Genomic DNA, 24,870 nt, shown 5'->3' with positions numbered 1-24,870 from the left:
AACGTGTACACTGTTTCATTGTATCTATCCGAATCAATCAAAATATTTAATTTACAAAGCCAAGCAATACTGCGAATTCTGCTTATTTTTTATGTTGAATCTAATGTTTCCGCGGCGGCTCTCCACATTAGTAACCTCCGAATTAGTAATTCGGGCCTTTCTCCGCACCCGAAAGCCGTTACTAATGTTATTTTTTGCACATCTTCCGGATTTAAGTGTCAATGTATGTATGTATGAATGGACTTAAAGATCAACTATGATTGTGTTATTTTCATTTATTAAATCAGTCATTATTTAATTTCGCAAATTAATAGCATCCATCCCTCCCCCTATTAACAAGGTGGGCACTCGAAGACATTCTTGCCTTGAGTGGTGAAAAACGCATCCTAGCGGGGCGATTTGCCGGCGAGGTCTTCAAAACGCTGACGACAGGCAAGCCGGCCTTTTAATGGAATAGTGCGATCAATCAATTTTGTACCTTATTTAACTCCTTATATAGCATACTCACAGCACTTTGTACTAATTACTATGAGGGCTTATTAGCGACAGAAGAAGTGAAATTGTCTGATGAGGACAATAGTGAAAATGATGAAATCAAATGGGTCCAGAGGGAATCCATAGCAGTGCTATCATTTGAAATAAAAATTGCAGTTACAGTCCACAAATCTTGCGTTGACTTTGAAAAACGTTATTCCTTATTACTGGTAATGTCAAATCCACCCTTCGTGTATATTTAAATCAGACTTCAATTCGTTACCCTCATTTTCGGAGTTAGCGAACATTTTAGAGGACAATGTAATCGACAAATCGTAATTCAATTTGAAATGTTTTCATGCTTTCAGTTTATAGTCGTGTTACAAAATGGAAACTGATCAAATTGTGTAAAGTCCAAGCTTGTGTTATGCAAGTTTTTTTCTTATTTTTCAAATAAAGCACCTCTTAATATGTATTCAAGAATAGGATACCGAATAGCCGATGGAATAATGGCTTTTAAAATTATTACTCTATGACTATCAGAATAAGAGGGTGGAAGCAATCAACCTGCGTGCCATAAAAACGTGAAGGATTTATGGACGTCGTGAGGCAACATCGAGTACCTCCGTACAGCTTAAGTCTGAAAGAAAATCATTCATGATTTCATCATGAAGGAGGTAGGTTCACGACTACGCGACCCAAACCAAGTACTTGTAGCCTATGATATTAAAAAGGAATGTTATTACGTCATGTATGACATCCATGGTGGCTAAAAGGAAAGCTAAGATCTATAGACTGTCGGTAATATATTCCTTATATTCGGAATTGAATTCTTTTCTCGGTGATTCGACCAAACTGTAGCGACATTTTTATATAACCAACGTGATTTGGCTTCAAATAGTACTCCTTTCGTATTCCTTTAAAAAATTTAAACAGTGATTTGCCTCTATTTCTATTTTCATCATAATTCTCATTGCATAAAAAACGTCATACTTATTATTTGTCGAAATGACATATTTATTTATAATTTGAATAGTTTTCTCAACAATATAATTACAAGGAAAAATCAATTCATGCAAAGTATTTGAACATACACGTGGATATACAGTCCCATTTGTTATAATATAAATCAGTTACATCGGATTTTGTCATTATAATCTATCAAAAACATCAGAGATTTACAAAATATGTTTCTTTCTTGAAACAGATCAAGTTCACTACAATATTTATTATATTTATCACACATTCTATGCAATGACAGATTTCTTATTTCTTATGTGTTCAAAAAGCAATCATTAATTTTCCTTTGCTGAGGCCAAAATTCTTTCAGAGCCTGCGTAAAAATTCTAGATTTTCAAGTGTAATTACTGGACATTTTATCACGAGAAGCCTTTTTTTGTGAGCGTCGTCAGTCGATGTAGTACAATTAGAAGAGAATATTTTGACATTTTCAAGAAACTGGCGTACACTAGTTTCTCGAACTTAAGACACAGGAAAAGCGCTCAATCTTCCGTAGAACAACAATCAAATGGTACATGAATTATTGAGTAAGTATAAACGACTTCACTTCAACATAAAAATGAGAATAAACCAAGATGGAATGCAACGAGAAACCGAGAGTTTGAACGCCCGTTATTGAATCTTCTTCTTTTCAGAGTTGTTATGCCGATGAATCATATATGATTTCGGAAGGAATCCTCAGAGAGTGTAGACTTAAGGACTGCGGAAAACCTATCTTTGGCTAGACGACTACTGAAGATGAATATTTCAATGGTAGCTCGCGAAATTGTTTGCTTTCTGTATCTTGGAATTTTGCTTTGCAGGATAGTGCAAATCCATTGACTATACTATCTTCTATAATTACTCAAAATATGGAAAGCTTTCTTTGTGGGGTTTTTTGCATCGATCTTGCTACTATGTACTTTTCCTACCTGCATAAACAATTATAAATCATTTGCGAAAGTGTCTGGTTGTTTAAAAATTATGGTACCTGAAAATGGGGTGAGTAAAACGAAAATAAATGTAACGGTCACCTATGTTTTATTGCGTTTAATAATGCTGTATAATTTATCTAAATTCTCTAATATATTATTATAAATCTATTATACTAATTATATTAAATATATTAAGTAATAGATAATTAAATAAAAGATTATTTACACACACACACATATTTGTTAGCCAATATTCAGCTTCATCAACAAAACCTCTCCATCAATATCGATCTTCTCCCTCTTCTGTCTCCATTTCGGCCGTTATAATCGTTAAATTGTCCTTCCATACTTATTCTCACCATCTCAGATATGGTATTCCCCTGAGTCTTCTTTCCTTAGGATTCCTATGCAGCACCTCCGTGTTAATGATGCGACCGGACCACTTAATCCTTCTGTGAATCATCTCGCTTATATCGTAATGATCGTAGACATTCCAATTTCTCAATTTTTTGTTTTTTATTTCCCCTTTTTTCCTCATACAGTAGGGCTTTTTCATCTCAAATCAGGCAGATAGTGAAAAATCATGTTAGGTGACCATCACCGATTTCTCTAAAAGCTATATATGTAAAGGCGATATCCTTGCGATGAATTATGATCGCTTTATCTCGGCTCAGAACTGAACCGATACAAAGTTATTATCCTTTAAATATTGCCGAGTCAGGCCTCTCAGTAAAAAAATGAAAAATTACATAAATGCTACCATGGATCATAAAGCAATACTTATTCTATTCCTATTTGTATGTGCCTTATATCTCTCAATATTTATTCTATAAAAGCATCTTGTAGGCTACATCAGTATGGAAAATCATTTTCCACTATTTATTTTGAGAGATACATTAACCCAGTGAAGTGCTTTTGTGTGCTCGAAACGGTCCTTTAAATTATTCAGGGCATATTCCAGGATGAGTGCGACGGTCACAAAGGAATAATTTTCTTTGGTTTGACCAGAAAAAACGCGATTTCAAAAGCTATAATTTAATGGTCAACCTCATTTACTTAAGTGGTGAGTTGATTGTGAGCGAGAAATGAATGGGTATTGATCGTCAACTTGGGGAAACATAACCTTTGCGTTCGTAAACAATTCCGTTGCTCGTGATACTTTCTGAGAGAGCGAGCGCTCGGGCGTTGAAATATGATTATCGATCGATGGAGTCCTGCTGTTTTCCATATGCACCGTAATTTTCCTGCGTGCGTAGGTGCTGATGATGAGAATGGATATATAATCTGGAATAGACTTCATACATAAGCGGTTTATGTTGATTTTCGAAGAACATTTTAACCAGAATCCTAAATAAGACTTTTTTGTCCCAAATACATGGTGATGCGTAAAGTTTGTGATATTTTCTGCTCTCCACTTTTTAGGCATTGGAGTGATGATATTCTTCTCGAAGTCACAGATTAAATCTCCTGATGAGTTTAGTTTAGTAGATGAGTTTAGAATCGTAGATAGTTTAATACATACCTTCTCTCCTGCATTTTTGATAAGCTCTGTTGGAATGTTGTTTATCGTTTCATCTGTTGTTTATTTCGATTTTAATTATATATTACCGTTAAATTTTGTACTCACGAAGAAAGAGGAAAATCATGATTTTTAAATTGCCTTATTATTTTATATTTTTACCGTGTGCTATCTTTTCCCGTTTATCGTGGCAATTGTAGTGCTGTATGTTTCTATGTTATCCTCGACTATTCGTTACTGCGCCGCCACCTTGTCCGCTCTTGTATACAGTGAAAGACCTATTCGGCCACCGAATAGTTTGAGGAAAAGTTTCTGCTTCCGTTTGTTGTCTCCATGATTATCGGATTACCAGCGTAGAAGTTGTTTCAAGGTGATGTTTCGTGTCCTATGCTGGCCACATCTTCAGATAAGATCTGAGTGCCGACAGATGGAAATGGGCCTCTAGATATACCATCCTCAGCCTACCTGTGGCGCGACCAATCAGCGTCGAGGACCCCGAATTTGGCTTTCTTTTGCGTATGAGTCTTTTCCGAGTGGTACTAAGTCTATGCCCATCATCTGTGTAGAAATTTTCTGCTACTTTTTCAATTTCAATTGCTTCTCGGATGATGAGTGGGAAATAATTCTGTTTTTTTGGCAAGTACTTTTGCTTTGTCAATCATAATCTGATGACCGGGAAAAGTTTGTGCTTGCATAAGTGACCTCTGAATAGAAGTGAGAAATTTCGATTTCTAGGAATAATAAGAAATGAATCTCTTATTTTTTTTCCTACTAAAGCTGGCATGATTATTCGAATAGTGTAAAAAAAATTATTTCACATGTAGATAACATCTGGAGAGGTGTGAAAGAAGCAATACTGGTGGAAGGCTTCAGAGGCGCGGGTGAGGTTTTTTGTGATTAGAGCTTTTTAGAACATAGTATTTTTAGATTAGAGTAAATTTTAGGAAGAGAAATATTTTCAAACGATACTCTGATCGCTTAAGGAGTGGCCCTTGGGCAGAATAAATATGGCCGGTTGGCTATTGGTGCAAAAAGAAAGTTGGCCTCTGAAAATCCTCTAGTTAACCTTCCAATAGGTCGTTATATGTCGCGATACCTTCTCCAGTTGCTGTCGGCCTCGTTGGAGGCGGGAAGTCCTGCTAATCTGGAGATCGGAGTTTGAATCCTGCTTAAGTGGGTTTTCACCACTTAGGGCTTATGCTAAATTTTCATTCGTTGTGGAGGAAATGAGTTCGCTTTCAGAAGAGACCAGTTTTCAAATGTTATTCCAAGTATTTTGTTGAAGCATAGGTCTGAGGCTGGTCACATAAAAAACGGCCCTGGCCGAAAAAAAGTCATCGCTGGCCGCAGAAAAAATATGGAATCTTGATTGCTTATGCATTCGGTTTTAGTGAAAAGTAGCCGCTTAGTGGGCGATTTCACTTTGTTTACTCTGAGGTCTTATCCAAGAGAAGCGTCATCCGTGACTGCTGTTCCACTTCATTCCACGAAGAGGAATTGGGGGGGTGGGGGGGGGGGGAGCTGTGGCGGTGTCTCGCATATAGTTCGACCGATGAGCGGATCACGCAAGGGGCTCTCATGCGTGCTGGTGGCTTCTTCCCCCTCTTCCGGGTTGTCCGTCTGGATCGAGCCGAAACTTCAGGAATATTTCGTCTCTCTCTCCCCTCAACCCCATCACCTGCTCTGTCCTACCCGAATGGCTCCACTTTAACCCCAATCTGTCTTGATAAAATGCTCATTTCAGCTACTGTTGGCCGAGGCAAACGTCTGGTTCCACGAAATGGAAACAAAAATACCAAAAAAATCTCTCGGTATTCGATTACTTGTTTAATTTTTTACCGACATAGCGTCAGGTAGAGTGAAGTTTGCTTATGCTCTCATCAATTTGGATACAAGTTATGTGAATTGAAGGCTTATACACCTGCAACCTAATTTGCAATATTATGACTCGTATTTGCTCATTAGGTTAAATATCTTTAATTTATTTTTATGTCCGATTTTAAGGCCTGTTCTTAAATGAAAAACTTGCCTTTGATGAATCTTCTTTAATAAAGAGGTTACTGATCATTCTCAAGCATGGATCATAGTAGGTGAATCAAATTATTTAGTATGGTATTAACCATTTCTAACCCAGTGTTGCCTCTGATCAACATTAAGAAACGTCATTAACAAATGTGTCCACTGTGCATTATCAACCGTACTAAATATAGATATTAACTAATAGTCATTTTATGTTGCAAAATGGAATGGTAAAATGAAAGTCGTTGTTGTGATTTACCTGAAAAGCTTCATATTTTCTAAATAACAAATCTTCAAGTTTGATGTTCTGAGAAATAACGCTGGGTTATTAATTGTTAAAAACTCCATATAAACTTTATCATCATATCTGACCGTTGTTGTGATTTACCTGAAAAGGTTCATGTTTTCTAAATGACAAATCTTCATGTTTGATCTTCTGAGAAATAACAATGGTTTATTAAGGGTTAAAAACACTATATAAAATATATCATCTTCATACAATCTACATAATCTAATCTATAACAAACTAGTCTTAGGAGCGTTATGTCACAGAGTACTCGGCTGCGGATCGCTGGGTTCCGAGATCAAAATTCGGTAAATCATAAGGGCACTCAAGTACAATAATCCCTTAAGTGCGAGGTGGCCTAGGGTCAAAGGGTAAAATTAGACCTCTAGACCTCCTATAATAAATGTTTGGAACACTCACCCCCGGCAAGAGTTCTGGATGAGCATAACCCTCTCCTATGCAAGCCAACCTTGAAATTGAATCAGTAAGTGATTGTGTAAACAACGCAATTTTTTAACCTGAAAGTGATAGTTTAGATAGAGTAATAGAAGCGTATTGTTTATACTATATATTAATATTATTATCTTGATTATATGTGAGACTCTTTGGCCTCTTACTGGTTTCAAAATTGTGACAGAGTAATCATTAATTTAAATAACTGCTGATAATAACAATCATGCTGAAGATTTAAAAAAATATTTACGATAACATTGGTTATAATTATTGGGACAAAGATAGCAGTACTAAAGGATTGGCTCTGTCCATAAAAAGAAAGCCATGTGGTATTATCAAATTATAAGAAAATTATTGTAAATTTGAGGGCATTAATTGTAAAGTTTTCCGAATTGAGTGAATTATTATTTATATGATTATATAAGCTTTATCAGCGGCCCCGGTTGAAATCAATGCTTCCCTTGTCGCTCATAGATACAAAGGCCTGATAGAAAAATGCTTCTCGTTAAGCATTTAAGTTATGATGGCTTTAATAAAACGTGGGTGGAAAATAAGAGAAGAAAGTTATGTCTTGCTTTCATGTGAACCAAATATGCTGAGTCGCTATCTATGAAGCTAGGCTGATGAATGTGTAACAAGTAAAATAGTCGATGGGAAAATGAAGCTTGGCAGTGGGAATTTCAGATATAAAATAAAATCATGCTAGTGACTTCGGAAAACGTTAGTGAATGTTGGAAAGTTATAGGTTGAGTAAGTAAATAGAGGAAAATTGTCATACACTGATACGATCAATTTTTCCCATTCAAATCTTTAGATACGAAAATAAATCGGAGTTTCAGTTGATTTAGGGGAATATTATCTTATTCTAAAAAATCTAAAGGTTTTGGGCCATTGTCCGTTCTTTTTTTACAGTTTTCAATTTATTATTTTGTACATGATACCCCACGATATGATGTAAAAATGGAGAGCCTGTTTTGAGAATATAGGGTACTATTTTATCATACCTACTCAGATTACCGAAGTTCTATTGTGACTACAAAATCAAAAAATTATTTTTTGGGATTTATTTAGTTGATAAGACGTATTTGCTTTCATGCTTGTTATTCTTTGATGTTAAAAAATAAATTTTTTATTCACAATATAGAAACAGTAATGCGTTTTTTAAAACCAATATATTTAAAGAGTTGGAACCGACAATGACTCCATTTTTGCTGAACTAGCTTATTTTTAGATAACTAGCTCGCATAAGTAAGCTTAAAATTACCATAACAACGGAAGGATATGGCATTGAGGTGATGGTACATCTTAATATTTTCAGCACATTATGTGTAACTCAAGATTTGTGATGCGATCGCTTTGTACTCAAATTTATACAGCGTTCCGGCAAAGAGCATTCAAGTAGCCTGAAAGCATAAAGGTAATAATAGCTATTGATTTCCAATGGTGGAGTATGTCATCTCTTCAGAAAGCGCGAATATTTTTTCTTGCGCCCTATTTTCTAATGCACGCCAGATAGTGGGCATATGTCGTCGCTTGTTGCGAAAGCGAACTTATTTGATAAATTACACTTCTCAAAAATAGTGTAACTGATGGTACTTTCTGGAGATAAATTAATTAAATCTCCTCCTCCTTGAAATAAAGTAAAAATTAAGTCCTTGATATTGTTGTAACTATTTTTTTCTTGCCAAAACTATGCCGTGGTTATTCAGGTTATGTATTTTGAGTAATGAGAATAAATCTATTTAAAGAAATTTATTTGAGGAATCAGTACAGAACACTAGTGGTCGCCAAAGTATCTTCCTTCAGCATCGACATACTTCTGCAGGCAAGTATTCCACTCGTCTTATCCTCCCTGGAAGTGAAAAATCGAAATATCGTTCAGAGCATGCGTGCAAGCCGCTTTGACATCATCCAAGGTGTTACCGATAGTCCAGGAAATGAAGCTCATAAAAGTGCAAAACCTTGCAATTTTTTCAAACTGAATCGATTTGCTTAAAACTTTGGGATTAGGTATATCCTACCCTCAACTTCAGAATCTATATTATGCGGGTGGGCGCTTTTCATTTTTTATGGGTGAAAACTACCCCTAAATACCAAAAGTTAAAAAACTACATTTGAAAAATTATTGTTTTAAGATTTGGAACATATTTCAGAATATTTCAAACCTTAAAAATCAATCATTTTTGGAGGCTAATGTAAAAAGAGTATTTACCCTAAAAAATTAATTATTCTTCACAGCGTTTTAGTTTAAGAATGTTGTTGCTTCAGTTATGTACTAATTTTATTTTGAAACTTTTCAACCCTTAAAAAACCACCCTGTGTAACATTGCAATGCTTATAAACTACTTTAATATGCATAAATAGGAAAAACTAAAATTATACACAAAAGTTAATTTACACAAAAATACACTAAATATTTATATAAATAGACAAAATTAAAACTTATGAAGTACAGGTAGCAATAATTTTTTTATCATCTTCATTTATATAGTGCTCGTCGTCGTCAACCTCGTCTTCTTCTAATGCAAGGCAATCCTCACCAGAGTACATAGAAGAAATAGAACTGCAATATTATACCACTTTTCTTCAGCCTAATGAAACGGCGCACTATTTTTGTGATTGTAAAAAAATTATTTTGAGAATTTTTTCAGGTGCAGGCGGTTTGTTCATTTTAATGGGGTCCAATGGTAGACAACGAAAGGGATATTTATGAATACATTACATGTAACAGTCACGGCATGGCGTAACATGGCGTAACGTGTAACATGGCGTCCAGTTTTTCCGCAACACACAAGCACACACACTCCACGCGTGCAAGCGCACACATACCCACATGCATGTGTGTTCATAGACATATTATGGTTATGTGTGTTTATTTTTGTGTAAATTTGAGTGTTTACGTCAGTGCCGAACGTGTAGCACACAAAGTATATTCCGGTAATGTAGATTATGATGCTCTGTATTGTGCTTTTCAAAATTTCCAAAAAAAAAGTTGTTTGGTTTTGTAAATATAGTTCCTTGGTCCTTGATGATAAAAAGTTTATTTAAAAATAATTTTGGCCAAAATTGCAAGCCGAAGTGCTTCATTTCCTGGACTGCGAGTACATGGCAAAAAATGGCATAGTGGCGCCCCACAGCCCTGATATTGCCACAGCAGACTCTTCTCTCATCCCCTCGGAATACGTTCCTCAAAGGCAAATTCCATAAATCTGTCGAACCTTGGGAAATTTCATAAATTTGTCTTACCCAGCTAGCATGCCCATTTACCACCTAGGAGAATTCACTTTTGTATAACCACGACGTTTCTTGCTCCCGTGAAATACAAATCTTTACATCATAGGCTCTGCATACAACCTACTGTTTTCTACCAGCCTGCCAACGCCTTGTAATCTCAACCATCCGTCCATTATAATATTACATATTTTATGCACAAAAAAGCCACTTTCACAATTTAATGAGCAGTAAATCTCTTCACTCAATTGTTATTTCTATTCCCTTTAACTTACTGTCATAAAACAAAGCAATGACAAGTTAATAACTAACGTTGGCATTGGATAATTATTTTACATGAAGGATCTTTTAAATAAATATTTCCTAAAAACTAATTCTTCAAGTTATTTTCCATATTTATGACAATTTATGATACGTAAAATTTTCTCTTGTTTTGGATGAAAAGTTAGATAAAGTTTGTTTTATGTATTCTAGGTTTCATAAGCGCTTTGCATGCAATCCATACATATTCATTTTCAAATAAAGAAGGGAAAAGAGAAGATATTTAGTTACGCCTCGCGTGTTTTATTCGCTATTCGGACATAATTAAAATAAAATTATACTATTGCTAACCTCGCGCATAAAGATTGATGTAAAGTATTTTATTGCTATTTTATGAGGTAATTAAATTTTCAACTATGCTGTTCGACTGATGTGATCACAGGGTTAGGCATAACAGAATTTTCATACCTTCTTATCTCATTATTTTCCTTCACGACTATGAAATGTGTTTGAAAATTTCTCCCCTTGAAGGCAATGAGATCATGACTTCGCCGTTGGCCTGTCTTTCCCAAGAAATATTAGTTACCATTTCCTTTCGCAAAATATTTTACTGGTAAGGTTATGTCATTTCATCCCTCCTTAATGTATTTACCGTGTCGGAAAAGTGGAATTGGTCAACTTGAAGTTTTATTGGATCTTATTTGAAAATTGATTTTCTGAGTTTTGAAGTCACTTCGTTGCAGCTACGTCGCGAAAATTAGCGTTACCTCAGTGATCACGCGATGTCTCAATTTTTCCTGCACGTTTGGAGAAAAAAAAACGCTCAAGTGTTAATGCATCATATCAAAGCAGCCTATGTCGCCGTCAGCATGAAGTCTTTTAATTTTGAGGCAAATGGTTCTAAAATAATTTTACATTGCAATACATTTTTGTATTATATTATATTACATTACATTACATCGTGCAGTAGTTAAACTACACTTCAAATTATTTATCTTTTATGGCCTTTGGAATTTCTAATTTGTGAGTGAAAAAATAGTAAATAGTTTCCCTAAACATATGAGGTAATTTTATATTATTTTTTCTATTGTAGCTTCAATATACTTTTGCGGTGATTCGAACGAGATCAAAAATTTTGGCTGTAATGAAAATTTTTCGAAATGACTTTAACGGAAAATTTAAAAATTTGGAATTGAGACACTGAATAAAATAGTTAGTGGCTATGTGAAGCCCTTATCGATATGATATCCAATAATTTCTCAGAAAACAATTAGTTTCGTCATCCGCAAAGCTCTTTCATCATAAAAGTAAAATACGCAAATTATAAATTAATGCATCTCTTCTGCAGGGTAAAAATTATAAATTTTTGATAATATTATGCAACAGTCATGAAATCCTGCATGGGTACTCGTAAGCGTAAAGTACAACTTAAGCAGACTGTGAGCTTAGCACCTGTTGGTTTCAACAGGTTTTTTTCATCCTGCAAAGCATGCAATCGCATTATCTCATTGAATATGCGGGTTGTATAGCTATCTGGATGTTGATAATAGTAATCATATGTATGTATAATACGAGGGGGTATTGAAAAGTAAGGTCTTCTATTTTTTTTAAATGGAAAATAAATTTATTCCCAACTTTGCATATATCATTGGAAAGGCTGAGCATTTGGCTATTTTATTACATAGACGCCTTGATGATCAATTACTTTTGGCATCCTTTTAACCAGCTTTTTAATACCGGCGTCTCCCGCCACGTCTCGCAGCCAACTGTCGACTGCGTCTTGCAATACCTCGTCTGACTTGAATCTCTGTCCCCCAGGGAGTTTTTTGAAAGCGGAAAAAAGGTGTTAGTCACTCGGGGCAACTTTTGGGCTGTAAGGAGTCTGGTGGATGATATTCCAGCCAAATTCATTGAGTATGGCGATCGTTTGATGTGACACATGTGGGCGCACTTATTCTTGTGTTCATCGGTGAGCTGCTTAGGGATCCACCTGGCAGACACCATGTTGTAACGGAGGACCTCCAACACAATATTCTGCGTGGAGAAGTTTCCACACCCTTCATTAAGACCTTCTTTTCTCTCATGAAGGGTTATTTTTCGTTTTTTTTGCGCACCATCTCGTCAATTCGAGCCGCTGTTGATTCCGGCAAACTCAGCCTCCCCGACCGCCGCTCATCGTGGACGTTTTTGCGGTCCATCAGAAAACTCCAGATACCATTTCCGCACGTTTTTTATGCCCATACACTTCTCGTCATATACTTCCACTAATTGGTGACGAATTTCTATCGAAGAAAACTTTTTCGCTTTCAAAAGTCGAATGCCTTAGCGTAGTTCGCACCTGGCAAGCGCGCTAAGCGGGAGCTTCATCCTTAACGACTGGTACACAGCGACTGAGCGACCTAAGGTAACGTGAGTGGTTCTAAGTTTTAGCGTAGGAATGCAATGTTATAGGCAAACCTTGCCTAGCGGCCCGCGTTCGTAAATGGCGTCGTTGGAGACCTTACTTTTCAATACACCCTAGTAGTAACGTGATATCTTTCACATGAATTGATCATATAATTCATAGAGAGTGTGAACTGGTTATGAGGCCGTGTAGGGTTTCATCAACTAGGATATTTTATTATTATAGATACCTGTAATGTCTATAAAAAGTTTAAAGATAATGAACGAAGCTGAATTAAGTTGAGTCAGAAGTTCGAAGAAAATCAACGCTCTTCCTTTATTTTATTCTATAAGTTTAATTGGTACAGTTAAAACTGTTTTGTCATTATTAGCGGAGGTTCTAAAACGAGGAAGCGACTGCTAACTAATGTTTTTAATTAAGGTAATTATTTTTTTGCGGAAAGAGAATCAACGATACGCTTACCCGTGATATTGAGGTCTTTCACAAGTTAATTTAATAAATTTTATTATTTATGGCAAAAAATACCTGGTCAAGACTTATAGTCACCCGTAACTTAAGATTGGGATTTAATCAAGTCTTGTTACCCCCTTTTCTAAATTATGAATGCTGTTTTGAGCCTGAAAGCATTATTCTACTTTTTATCTAATATTCCTGTTATAAATTGGGCTGCGCTCTTCAAAGTTGCGCAGCGGTTACTATTACTAGTCCTGCTTATGGTATGAGAACTGATAGATGAATCAATTTTCGTACTGATATTCTTGTTATGGAATACTGCAGATTTCCATTTTTTCCTTTTCCAAGCTTGTTTTTTGGTTCGCTGATATACTTGTTTCGAGCGTCCTTATTTATCTGTCACAAGCACTTATCTGTCTTTCTCGGGGGACTAATCCTTATTTTTTTCCTCTAAATTATTCTTCGCATAACTATCATCTTGTGAGATGACCTATTCACCGGGTCCTTCTCTTGTATGGTGATCCAAAATTCTAGTTATTTTCCCATTCTTCGGTATTTTTCGCTTCCCTCTTTATCCATTTGGTTTTCAGCACCCGCCTTCATCGTTAGGTCTCGAAAGCTTTAGGTTTCTTCTGATCCAGTATTCTAATGGCCTATGCTTCTGAGTTCCACTGCCCATACGAATGTTTTCAGGCACGGTTTCCTTGTCTCAATACTAATGCTCTTATATCAGTGTGACATTCAATTATCTTGGTTTTCTTGTATTTTTATATAGCCACAGTTAACATAAATTCAGTCAACCTGAAGTAAACAACGTTTACAACACATAAGGAACTTAAAGAATACACCGTTAATATTGGCCATGGAGAATATGGTGTTCGGAACTTTACATAAGTAAACCTATTTGCATGTGGTCTTTAATGATTGCTTGATCCTTTTGATGCGATAAACGGTAGCATAGTCGTGAACCTCATTCATTGACCATATGTCATCGATTCAAAGAATTGTTGGATGCACCTTTTCACACTTTTTATATTTCTTCTTCATATTTTTTTAGTAGAGAGTTTACAACTACCGTTGCACTCATTAAAGAAGGGCTCTTAATTTAAACTTGTGAGGTTACTAAATTATGAATATTACTTTGTTGTTAAAAATTGCTTATTGTCCAGCGGAGTAAAATAAATCTTCTCCAGCTTACTCAGTTTCACATTAGCATACACTATTATGTGTCTCAACAAAAGAATTATTGCATTAACAATCTCCTGAACCTATCATGTTACTCCTGCGAGGTCCTCTAGTTAAAATAAATTAAGTCCTAAAAAATATTTTATTCCTGTATATCTTCGAATCATTAATTACACTTGTAACATTGTTGAAAGCTTCCGCATATCAAGGTATTCGTTCCGAGGTGGAAAGCCAAGGATTTGTGAGCGTGAGTTCGCGATATAAATCTTCCTAATGCATTCAGTTACGTTTCCTTCATTTCTCTCCATCTTCGATACGCAACCTTTCAAATTTCAGCCCTGAGGACTTGGTGACCTTGCTCCCATTCAAGTGATCGAGCTACCGCCTTCCTTTGGCATTGACCTGCTTATTTCAATACACTTGTTTACTTGTTGGCATTCTTTTTTTGATTATTTGTACTTCTAAGTTTACTGCAAATCACGTAATGGATGAGTTGTTCAGAAACGGCAGAGGTAAGCCGTCGTATTCGTTAGTCTTATTTTACATTATGTATTTCAACCAGAAGTCCCTTATTTTAATAACAGGACTTATAAAATAGGTGATGGTTCATGAGCATGGGCTTGTGTTCACTGAAGGCCAGTAAAACATTTTTTTTTAATCTAAATTTTATTTTGTCGTAATTTATCAAAGCATACTAAATATTATTCATCCCGCTTAGAATTTTGAGTGGGAAAAATCAATAAAATTACTAATGTACATTTTCAATAGGTTTTGTAAGTGTAACACTCTCCTGAACTTATAATATTACTTCTATTATTTCCTCTGGTTTAAATAAATTAAGTCCTTAAAAATATTTTATTCCTGTATATTTTCGAAAAATTCTCGCAAAAACTACTGATATGTATAGATTGCGCTTTTCACTTGTGGCACCAATACTCGTTAGGTTTGATCTAAGATAATCCAATTTCTCAGACTGAAATTATAGCAGAATATAACAATGACTTAAAAATGATATTGGTTATTGCTTTTAGCCGAGCGACTGTCCATGTCTCAGTGACAACCTCTGTCAAAATGCTTGGAACTATTTGTAACTTACTTAGCTATTTTGGTAAAATAAAATGCGACCCTTGTAAATAAAACTCTCGCTCTAATTTGTAGAATCAAGCATTTGTTTACCATTTCCAATTGTCTTAAAATACTCGGAACTGTGGTTGATCTTCGAGCGGTTTCAATCTTATTACATAAGTTGTAAAATTCAAATTCGTGGAGACGTATGATGCGTATATGCGTGGAGATGAATGATACGTTAAACATCATCTAGAAAATCTGGCAATCTTAATCGTTAGCCAAGGCAAAGCTGTGTTGAAACTCCGTGTGGAACGTGCAGTACTGCACGTAAAAGTCTTCTTTCAATGTACTGCACTTAACATTTAACGTTGAAGGCAGTTATGCTTTCTGAGGCAAAGCTATTTATACCATGGTTGAATTTCAGCATGGAATAAATCATTTGGCTTTGCCGGGACTCGAACCCGGAACTCCGATCTCAGGTATACTGTCTTAGTGTTACTGATAGTATACTAGAACCACAGTTAGGATATCTCGGTACGAATTCCGGCTAAGCGAAATGATTGATTTTTTTTCTTTGCGAATTTCGCTCTACTGTAAATAATAGTCGTCTGATCGTAATGGGTGAGCCCAAATGATGTTTGCGTAGAAGTATGCTTGTGACTGGTATACTACTTCTCTTGGCTTTGTGACATGATTGGTAGCATATCAAAGTGGGTATCAATCATAATTCTTTGTTTCTTACTTCAGTTACCATAAGCCTATAGTATCAGTTTTAGAATGTGCAGATATAGACAATGATAGCAATACAAGAGCAATTGAAATTACTGATGAAGATGAGAACTCAGATATTGTAAATGCGGAAAATACATAATTACATTACGTTTATTTAGTAACATAGGCTTCTTGTACAATTTTTATTTTGTGTATATTACCTGTATAAATAATAATTATAACAATTTTCAAATTAAAAAATAATTAGTTTAATATAATTTTTAATTAAAACATAACTTTTTCAATAATGAAAGTAACCGTATATCATTTTAATAAACTTCGTCAATCGACGTTCAAAATTTTTAAACATAAAAAGTTTTCACCTCCAACGGAAGTCCCACGATCGCCATGTTTTTTTCATGGTGGAATTCAAATAACTGTCGTTTCTTTCGCAGTTGGATTTACTTCAACATGTATTTCTGCATAGGAGTATGCGTGTGACTGGATCGTTCACGCTTGCCATTTTTTTTCGCAGGGCGATGCCAAAGTCCGGCGGGTCGGAGGACGATAGGGGCACAGCGAGGGGCGCCGCGGAGGCGGTCAAGGTCGTCGTGAGGTGTCGCCCTCTGAGCGACGCGGAAAAGAAATTCGACCCCAAGGTAAGGCAGAATGAGGTGAATGTTCATATTGGGCCATGGTCGCGCTGATTAATGTTCCCGAAAGATTACAATCGCCTCGTGATCAAAAGAATTTCGGCGTAATCCTTAACATTACGTAGAAATCCATCTTTTTCATGGAATGTCAGTAAAATGCTGAAATTTCTGTGGCGTTTCTGAAAATTATATATCTGTACGATTACTATTAGACAATATTTATTGGATTAAATTATATTTTTAGTATGGAACTAATTTTTTAATATCCCAGGTACCTTTCTAAAGCAAAATATCAAGATTTTTGGCGAGTTTTTGTCGCGGAAAAAATTCATTGTAAAGAAGGTGATTCTGTCACCTAGTAATTGCATGTATACCTATTTAGGTAAATAATGCTGTGAAAACTAGTTAATAGCATTAAACACTAATTAATCCATTAAACCTGAGTCTACAAGTAGCCACAATTTTTAGTAGTTTGAATTACCTATATTGAATTTTCATTTTTGCGTCAAAGAACCTCGGTCAAATAATGCTTTATAAGTTAATTTTTTTAAATTAGATCTTTAACTTAAAAAGTGATGCTTTTGCTTAAACTATAAATTTAATTCAATTTTTTAAGTAATTCAGACTTTAATCAAAGTTTCTACGTTTCTAATCTCCGAATCATTTTCTATACATGCATACCCTATTCATTACATTTTAGCGGTTTAACAATTGACTCAAGGTCGATAGAGATTTCGCGGTTTGTTTCCAACATTTCGGAAAGACTACCGTGTTGATCATACGAAACTTTGAAAATTGTGTGCTATTTTTCCCGTCAAACTGGGCGTGGATTCACTTTTAATGCATTTATAATTCTCTTGTCCATAACTACTTCTTCAAGTATTAAAATAATTTAAAAATGAAATTAAAAGTATTGATTCCTTCTTGAGGGCACGCTATAAACTCGGAGTTGAAGTAAAAATAGGCAAGAATGAAGTTCACTTGCGAGTTTTTTTTTCTCCTCTTTGCAATGAGTCCATATGTCTCCCTTGAGGTATTTTACTTCAGTCTAATGTATTTCTATTTAGTGAGTTACTTATATTTTTTCTCCACAGTAGAACCTTTTTGATGTTGGTGTTAATGCATTGAGTTGTTTATGTCAAAAACTGATCTTTTAATCTGCATTTGTTTTTGATTGTGTTGTTTCCATACTAAGCGTATTAGTCTCCCAATGAAGAATTCTTCTTGGGACTTATTATATTATTTATTGCCTTACCTGTTTTTTTCACCTATGATGTCATTTACAATTCAAAGAGTTGTTCTTGTTGAAAACTGTTTTTTCGTTAATTTATATTTGATTGTATCATTTCATTTGCAGAGCATTATTCATGTCGAGAGCTGTGGGTGCGCCGTCACCATATCCAACCCCAAAGAGCCATCTTCGCCTCCGAAGTGTTTTACCTTCGACGCGGCATATCCACCCTCTACTCAAACATGTCAAATTTACAACGAAATGGCATACCCTCTCGTCGAGGTAAGCTGCATATTTTTGCATTTTTATATAATTTAATTAATCATGTTAATGTTTACATTGTCCTTCATTACTCATTTATCATAGTTCTGCTGTCAAGCCGTGGTATCCTCGGCCAATTTCCTCCAATTTTGCTGCTCCAAATATCTCGCTGTCATCGCTTCATTGCTTTTCCTCTTTCCAATTTTGTACGTTCTCCAACAAGCATTAACGTTTCCAATGATATCCTGTGCCTGTGTATTAAGGAGATGCATTTTCACCATTAAAGAAGTCATTTCACGGTATTTGACGGAATGAGTATACTGTTTGAATTTTGTGCAATATTCTCTAGTTCTTTCATTTAATTCGTGAACTAATTGCTAGAAAAAATGATGTGAAGTTACTATTCCCAAATTAATATTTATATGAAGTTAATCCACCCGAATCAAAGTTTATGCTAATTGGAAGTGTTTTTACCCACTTTGTGAATTCACAGCGTATTAGAGACAGCCTATTCCAATTCCCCGATTTGTGTCAAAATAGTACCTTAGTAAGTGAGTGTGCCTATCTATGAAAGCATTCAGTTTTTCAAGATTTATGGCTGTAAATGAGTCTATGAACTTAGCTATTTTAAGAGAATGCTACACTTATCTCTGCAGATTTGTTGTGACTTATAATTTGTTGTAACTAAGACCCTTACTTTCTCTAATGTTTGCATAATTATTATCCTTATATGTATGCCTCTTTCAACTCATACGTGCACTGCATGGTGGTAGATTGCACGGAGTCTACTGGATGACCCAATACCTGCGACGACTCGTCTTATTCTAGGGTGCGTGGTACATGAGAATATGCGGTACTCTTTTTTTCCACAGGGAGTACTGGATGGGTACAACGGGACCATTTTCGCCTATGGCCAGACCGGGTCGGGGAAGACCTACACGATGCAAGGCGGTGCAATGGGCTCCACCAAGAGCTTCGAGGTACTGGAGGAGTGCATCGACGTGGACCAAGTGGTGGACGACTTCGCATTGGGCGAGTCCCTGCACAGGGGCATCATCCCGAGGGCCTTCGAGCACGTCTTCGAGTCCGCTTCGGTGAGGAAGTGCCGCTATCTCGTGGTGGCCTCCTTCCTCGAGATATACAACGAGGACATCCGTGACCTCCTCGCCCCCTTCGTCTCTTCTTCCGCCTCGTCTTTCATGTCTTCCAGTTCCCCACCCTCCACTCCCGTCACAAAAGCCGCCGGTAAGATCGGAACTCCACAAAAAGTGCTCCCGTTGAGGGAGAATGCTGAGAAAGGGGTGTACGTCGAAGGTAAGTTGTCAAATTTATTACACGAGGCGCATTTTTAAGTAAATAGTCTTTTGAAGTATAAAAAATAGTAAACTTTTTGTAACAACTTTATTTTTCCATAAAAGCCCACACTTAAAACTACTTTCCCATGTAATTTTCGTTAATATTAAGGCACTTATTGTATCGAACAGCAAACTATTTATACCGTCTTATTAGAAAATTGTCGCCTGAGTTGATAGCCACCGCAAACTGTTGTTTTTACGCTTTCATCGTCATCATGGCGCTGACCTCTGAGATGTTTCTTCAGATGAAAAAAAAAAGTGGTAGTCAGTTAGCGCTAGTTTGGGAGTGTATGGAGGATGATCAAATTGATCCCAGCTAAATGACGCAATGAGATCATGTGTTCAATTGGCTGCATGTGAACGGGAAATGTCATGCAGGAAAGCGATCCCTTTACTCAGTATTCCTCTTTATTCTGAATTGCACTCTCATATTTTTTTTCAAAATTTCACAGTACCTCACAGTATTTATTGTGTCACCACGAGGCAAAAAATCGACAAGCACAACCCTTTCCTTTCCCAAAAAACGGGTCCGTAATATTTTTACATTGGCTATCAACTCAGGCGGCATTTTTATATGATGAGAGTATATAACATTTTATTGTTCGATTTGATAAGGGCATTAATATTAGCGGAAATTATGTGGAAAACGTATTTTAATGTGTGGGGTTTAATGCAAAACAAAATTGTCACAAAAAAATTTACAGAGAAAGCGACCAGCATAGGTCGGGAAACGTTGGGGCCACTCAAAAATTGACGCGACGGCGTAGCTCAAAAGTTTTTATTTAACAAAATATTTACTGTTTTTTCTATATTTCGAAACTGTAACTTTATAAAAACGCCCCTCGTATCGTAACTTAATTTATTGTAGCGTCATATTATTTTTTACATTACTGTTTACGTTGTGATTTGGTCTCAATTTGCGGTATTTTTTTTTTACACATTATAACATTTTTAGCATGTAAATGTTTTTTTTTTGAGGGAAGAATTTGTTGTAAGAGAGCAGGGTATCATTTTGGGTTTGGGGAATAAAAGAGACAGTCTTTATTAATCTCGTTTTGGCATATAACTGAAATGAGATTTGAAGAAGCTGAGTCATGATAATAATTAAATTTTGAAATCCATTTTCTTCAGCTTCTTGAGTTTTTATCAAGTTGAGAGAATGTAACATACTTGTTCAGCCGGTTGTTGCGCCTTATTCTTTATTACATTACTGTTTGTACTGTGATTTTGATCAATTTTCAGTATTTTATTTGAATGTTTTAAATTTTTAGCTTGGATATGATTTTTTTGCTGTGAAGAGGTTGTTTTTAAAGAATCGGGTTTTTGGATTTAGGGTATAATTGAGGCTGTCGCTTTTAATCTCGTTTAGGCAGATTACTGAAATGAGGCATGAAGAATTTGAGTCATGATAAAAATTAAGTTTTGAAACTCGTTTTCTTCAACTTCTTCAGTTTTTATCAAGTTGGGATGATGCATCAACTAGTACATTTTTTCTTTTTGTGACGAATTACATGTTCGTTCATGTACATGTTAGTATTAAAAATTTAGCTATTGCATTAAAATTTTCAGGGTACAGAGGGTAGACCTTTTTCAAAAATTTCGAGTATCTCAAGCATGAAAAATGTACATATGAAAAAATAATGAGGGAAAATTACATATTTGAGCTACTGCCTAATTTTGAATGGGTCTATTATATGATCTCTGAAATTTTGAAGAAGGTTTTAATTTTAAAGGCATTTGTGCAAGGGGGTGAAATACAACAATTTTCACTGAAAACACTATAAAACAAACGCTAAAAGAACTAGAAGAAAACGGAAGAAATTTCCGCGTAGGTCTCAATCACACGATCACTCAGTTTTACGAAGCTTTTAATAACCCATACGCTGAACCAGAGTATTTCCAATACAAGGCCGTGAATGACACTTCCTTGACATTTCTCCGTTTCCATTCTAGGCTTGTCCAGGCACCCCGTCCATTCGCCTGCCGACTGCCACGATCTTCTGCTCAAGGGGCTTTCCTATCGTGCCTCTGGAGCCACCCTCATGAATGCTGAATCTTCCCGATCCCACTCTCTCTTCACCCTGTCGCTAGAGATGATTACTTCGGATGCTCTGGTGGATGATGGGTTTTGCTCTGGGGAAGAAGACCACATCATGAGGGGCAAGCTCAATTTGGTCGACTTGGCTGGGAGTGAGAGGCAGGTGAAAACAGGTAAAAGTGAATCAACTTCAGTTCAAATTACTTTTTTTCAAACGCATAGACCATGACATATAATTTCATAGGCATGATAATTTTTTAATCCATGGACATGATAGTTAATCCATAGACATGATAATTTGTATTTTAAATCTGTCGAAAACTCTTGTGACGTATTTGTTTAAAATTCATGGGTGAAGTGTGAGTTTCCAGGCTTAACAGGCACGGAGCCAGAACTTTGCCTCGGGGGAGAGCTTGGGTGGTATGCGGGTTGCCTATTCTGGTATTTATTATATTTTTTTTCAATTCCCCGTGCAGCGGAAAATAATTTTTATTGAATATCCTATTAATTTTGTTTGCAAGTATCTGGAATTTGAAGTCGTTGTTGGTTCTCTCCGAAACGACCATCGTTTTAATGGCATGGTCTCTGTAAGCCTTTGTTTAAAAAATTCACCTGATTTTTTTGAAACTTTGAAATTTTACGGCACTAGCAGCTGTAGTTAGTGTTATCCGATTTGGGGAAAACTTTGAATCTGAGACCCTGATCTTGGTCCAAATTTTTTAATAGGGAAAAGAAAGTCAGGGGATGTGTATCTCTTAGCTAATTGTCTCCTAAGGGGACAAGTGCTGGGCAGTCGCTACAAAGAAAAAGTTTTGGGGGCTCTGTATCTCCTAACCCCCTTTGGCTACACTCCTGGGTTTCTCTTCTGAAAGTCTAACGCATTAATACAACAAACTGGATAATTTTCTTAAAAAAGGTCACGATTGTTTTTGATACAGTGAAGCTGGTAGTAATTATACCTTCTTTACAGAATATTACCAGACTGCAGTATTGTATTGAATGATATACAATGAAATCACATCTCCATGGTTCAAGAAGTCTGATTCTTGATTGGATTATTTATTTTCTATAAAACTGTAAAAAAACACCTACCGGTTTCAATTTTTTTAAATTATGAATTTGAACCTGTTGTCACATCAGATCTTTCTTTCTTCCTTGATGATAATTATTATTTGGTGATATTATAATTTATACCACCTCTTCATCAAAGATTAATTTTCTACCAAGTTTCCATGTATGTAAATTGAATGATAAGTTTGTATAGTATCCATGTACATTAATTCCCCAGACATTTACACCTCTTGTAACGGTTTAAATTGGTTAGACAAAGTATGGGAGAATGTTCTTTAATTGTAAAAGGAAAATATCTTATGTTCATGAAATGTTTCATTTGTTTTAGAAAGCAGCTGTGTGTGGCTATTTTCTCTTCAAACTTTCATGGCAGTTGCAGAATGCATTAGTCAAATCATGCATAATGATCAGAGAGTGGATATTGGAATGGGGTTGAAGGTGTCTGTACTCTCCCCAAGACCATGGAATATAAATGGAAATAAGGCTGTAAATGAATAGCCTCCATGTACATTTTTTATCCCATGTAACCTTTTCCTTTATATCACAATTTTTGTGTGCTTCAAGGTAGCATACCATACTTTTAATCACAATTTGTACATAGCATTTATTGTGATTAATGATCTCAGAATTTATTGAGGACTGGGCTACCCAAAGAAACATGATCTCCTCTCTGGCTGATGGTAAATTCTGCAATATTCGTGAAAGCTTGAAATACAATATGGCACAAGTAGCTAATGCCAGAAAAGACTAAATCAGATCACCTCAATGAGGAGAACATTGGAATTCTCATTTAATATTACCATATTAAAAGGTTAACCCATGTTTCAAGAAATGATGGTTACATGGTTGCATTTCAGTACATATTTAAGTTTTGAAAATCATGTGAGAAATTTTTCATGAATCATTGTTTTCTTGAAAAGAAATTACACACATATATTTGAAAATACTGAAATTGGAAATGAGGCTAACTATTCTTTTCCCACAGGTGCTTCTGGTGAACGTTTTCGTGAAGCTACTAAGATTAATTTATCACTGTCAGCTCTCGGCAATGTTATATCAGCTCTCGTTGATGGGAAGTCCAAGCATGTGCCATATCGAGATTCAAAACTAACAAGACTTTTACAGGTATTGTATAAAACCTATTTACCTAATATATCTCTAACTTCCTTCTATTATTCTAAAACCGCAGGGCTAACCACAGATGGCCAACGGCAACTGTGGTTGTCCCTGGGACATATGCAACCACAGAAGCAACCTTGCCCAAGTAACTTTGTAGTATTAGAGTCAATGGAGCCATTTTAAATTCCATTTTTTGGTGAATATAAATCTGTTCAAAGGTGATTTTTGGAGTATTTTTCATCCTTACGCATAGCATACATATAGTTGCTATTTTATTAAAAAACAATGTAAGCACTATTTTAAAATCCTAATGTTAATGATTCATATTTAACTTGGCCTTATTCAGGGTTAACAAAGAGAGCTGTTGCCAATGAATTTTTCATCTTCCTTTTGATAACAGGATTCCTTGGGAGGAAACACGCGCACACTTATGATAGCTTGTGTCTCTGGGGCTTCATCAAGCTACACTGAGTCATTGAGTACATTACGTTATGCATATCGTGCTAAGCAAATAGAAAATACCCCAAAGAAAAATGAAGACCCCAAAGATGCTCTCCTGAGACAGTTTAAGCAAGAACTAGATATGTTGAGAAGAGCTTTACGAGAGAATGGGCAGTCTCCTTCTGCTGTAATGGGCTTGAATGAAGATCAAGAAGGTGAGTTTTTCTCTCGTGATTCTTTAAAAGTCTTTGATTTATTTATTAAAATGGCATTATTGGTGAATGCATTAATGAAGTCAAGGTTCATCAATAAGCAAATGATGAGGATGATTTCTGAAGAGTACCCAAGCCAAATGACCTCATTTTAAATTAATGTGTGGTAAATAAATATGCATTAAAATCTGTTTTTCAGGTTATCTTACTATTGAAGTAACTGTGTAACTGTACTCTGAACTGTGTAACTGTTAAAATGACTTATTAATTTGTCACCTTAGTTAAAATAACTTTATTTAAATCCATGTTCAACAAAAAACAGGTTCTTGCATTACTTTTTAATGTTACTGAAATAGCAAAATGTTAATGCCATCATGCCTGCATCTCAGGGTCTATGTAATATCCTAGTAATGTAAAGGCGTCAAGGTGTCCTAACACCCCTTCCCTTTGACCAACTTCAAATGGAAATAAGAAAGTCATTAACTGCCCAT

At 35.7% G+C, this 24,870-nt stretch overlaps 1 protein-coding gene across 1 annotated transcript in view; it reads left to right on the top strand.

The window, feature by feature from the left end:
- LOC124167163 (osmotic avoidance abnormal protein 3-like) overlaps positions 1 to 24,870 on the top strand; it is a 66,492-nt gene that overhangs the window by 30,534 nt on the left and 11,088 nt on the right. The window contains exons 2-7 of the mRNA XM_046544971.1: positions 16,534 to 16,657; positions 18,009 to 18,164; positions 19,016 to 19,457; positions 21,452 to 21,709; positions 23,593 to 23,732; positions 24,127 to 24,382. Coding sequence (XP_046400927.1) covers positions 16,538 to 16,657; positions 18,009 to 18,164; positions 19,016 to 19,457; positions 21,452 to 21,709; positions 23,593 to 23,732; positions 24,127 to 24,382 — 1,372 coding nt within the window. The 5' untranslated portion in view covers positions 16,534 to 16,537. The remainder of the gene's footprint in view (positions 1 to 16,533; positions 16,658 to 18,008; positions 18,165 to 19,015; positions 19,458 to 21,451; positions 21,710 to 23,592; positions 23,733 to 24,126; positions 24,383 to 24,870) is intronic.

This window comes from Ischnura elegans, chromosome 10 (genome assembly GCF_921293095.1).
Source record: "Ischnura elegans chromosome 10, ioIscEleg1.1, whole genome shotgun sequence".
Lineage (NCBI taxonomy): Eukaryota > Metazoa > Arthropoda > Insecta > Odonata > Coenagrionidae > Ischnura > Ischnura elegans.
Note: the sequence above shows the minus strand (reverse complement) of the source record. Positions and strands in the feature narration are given on the sequence as shown.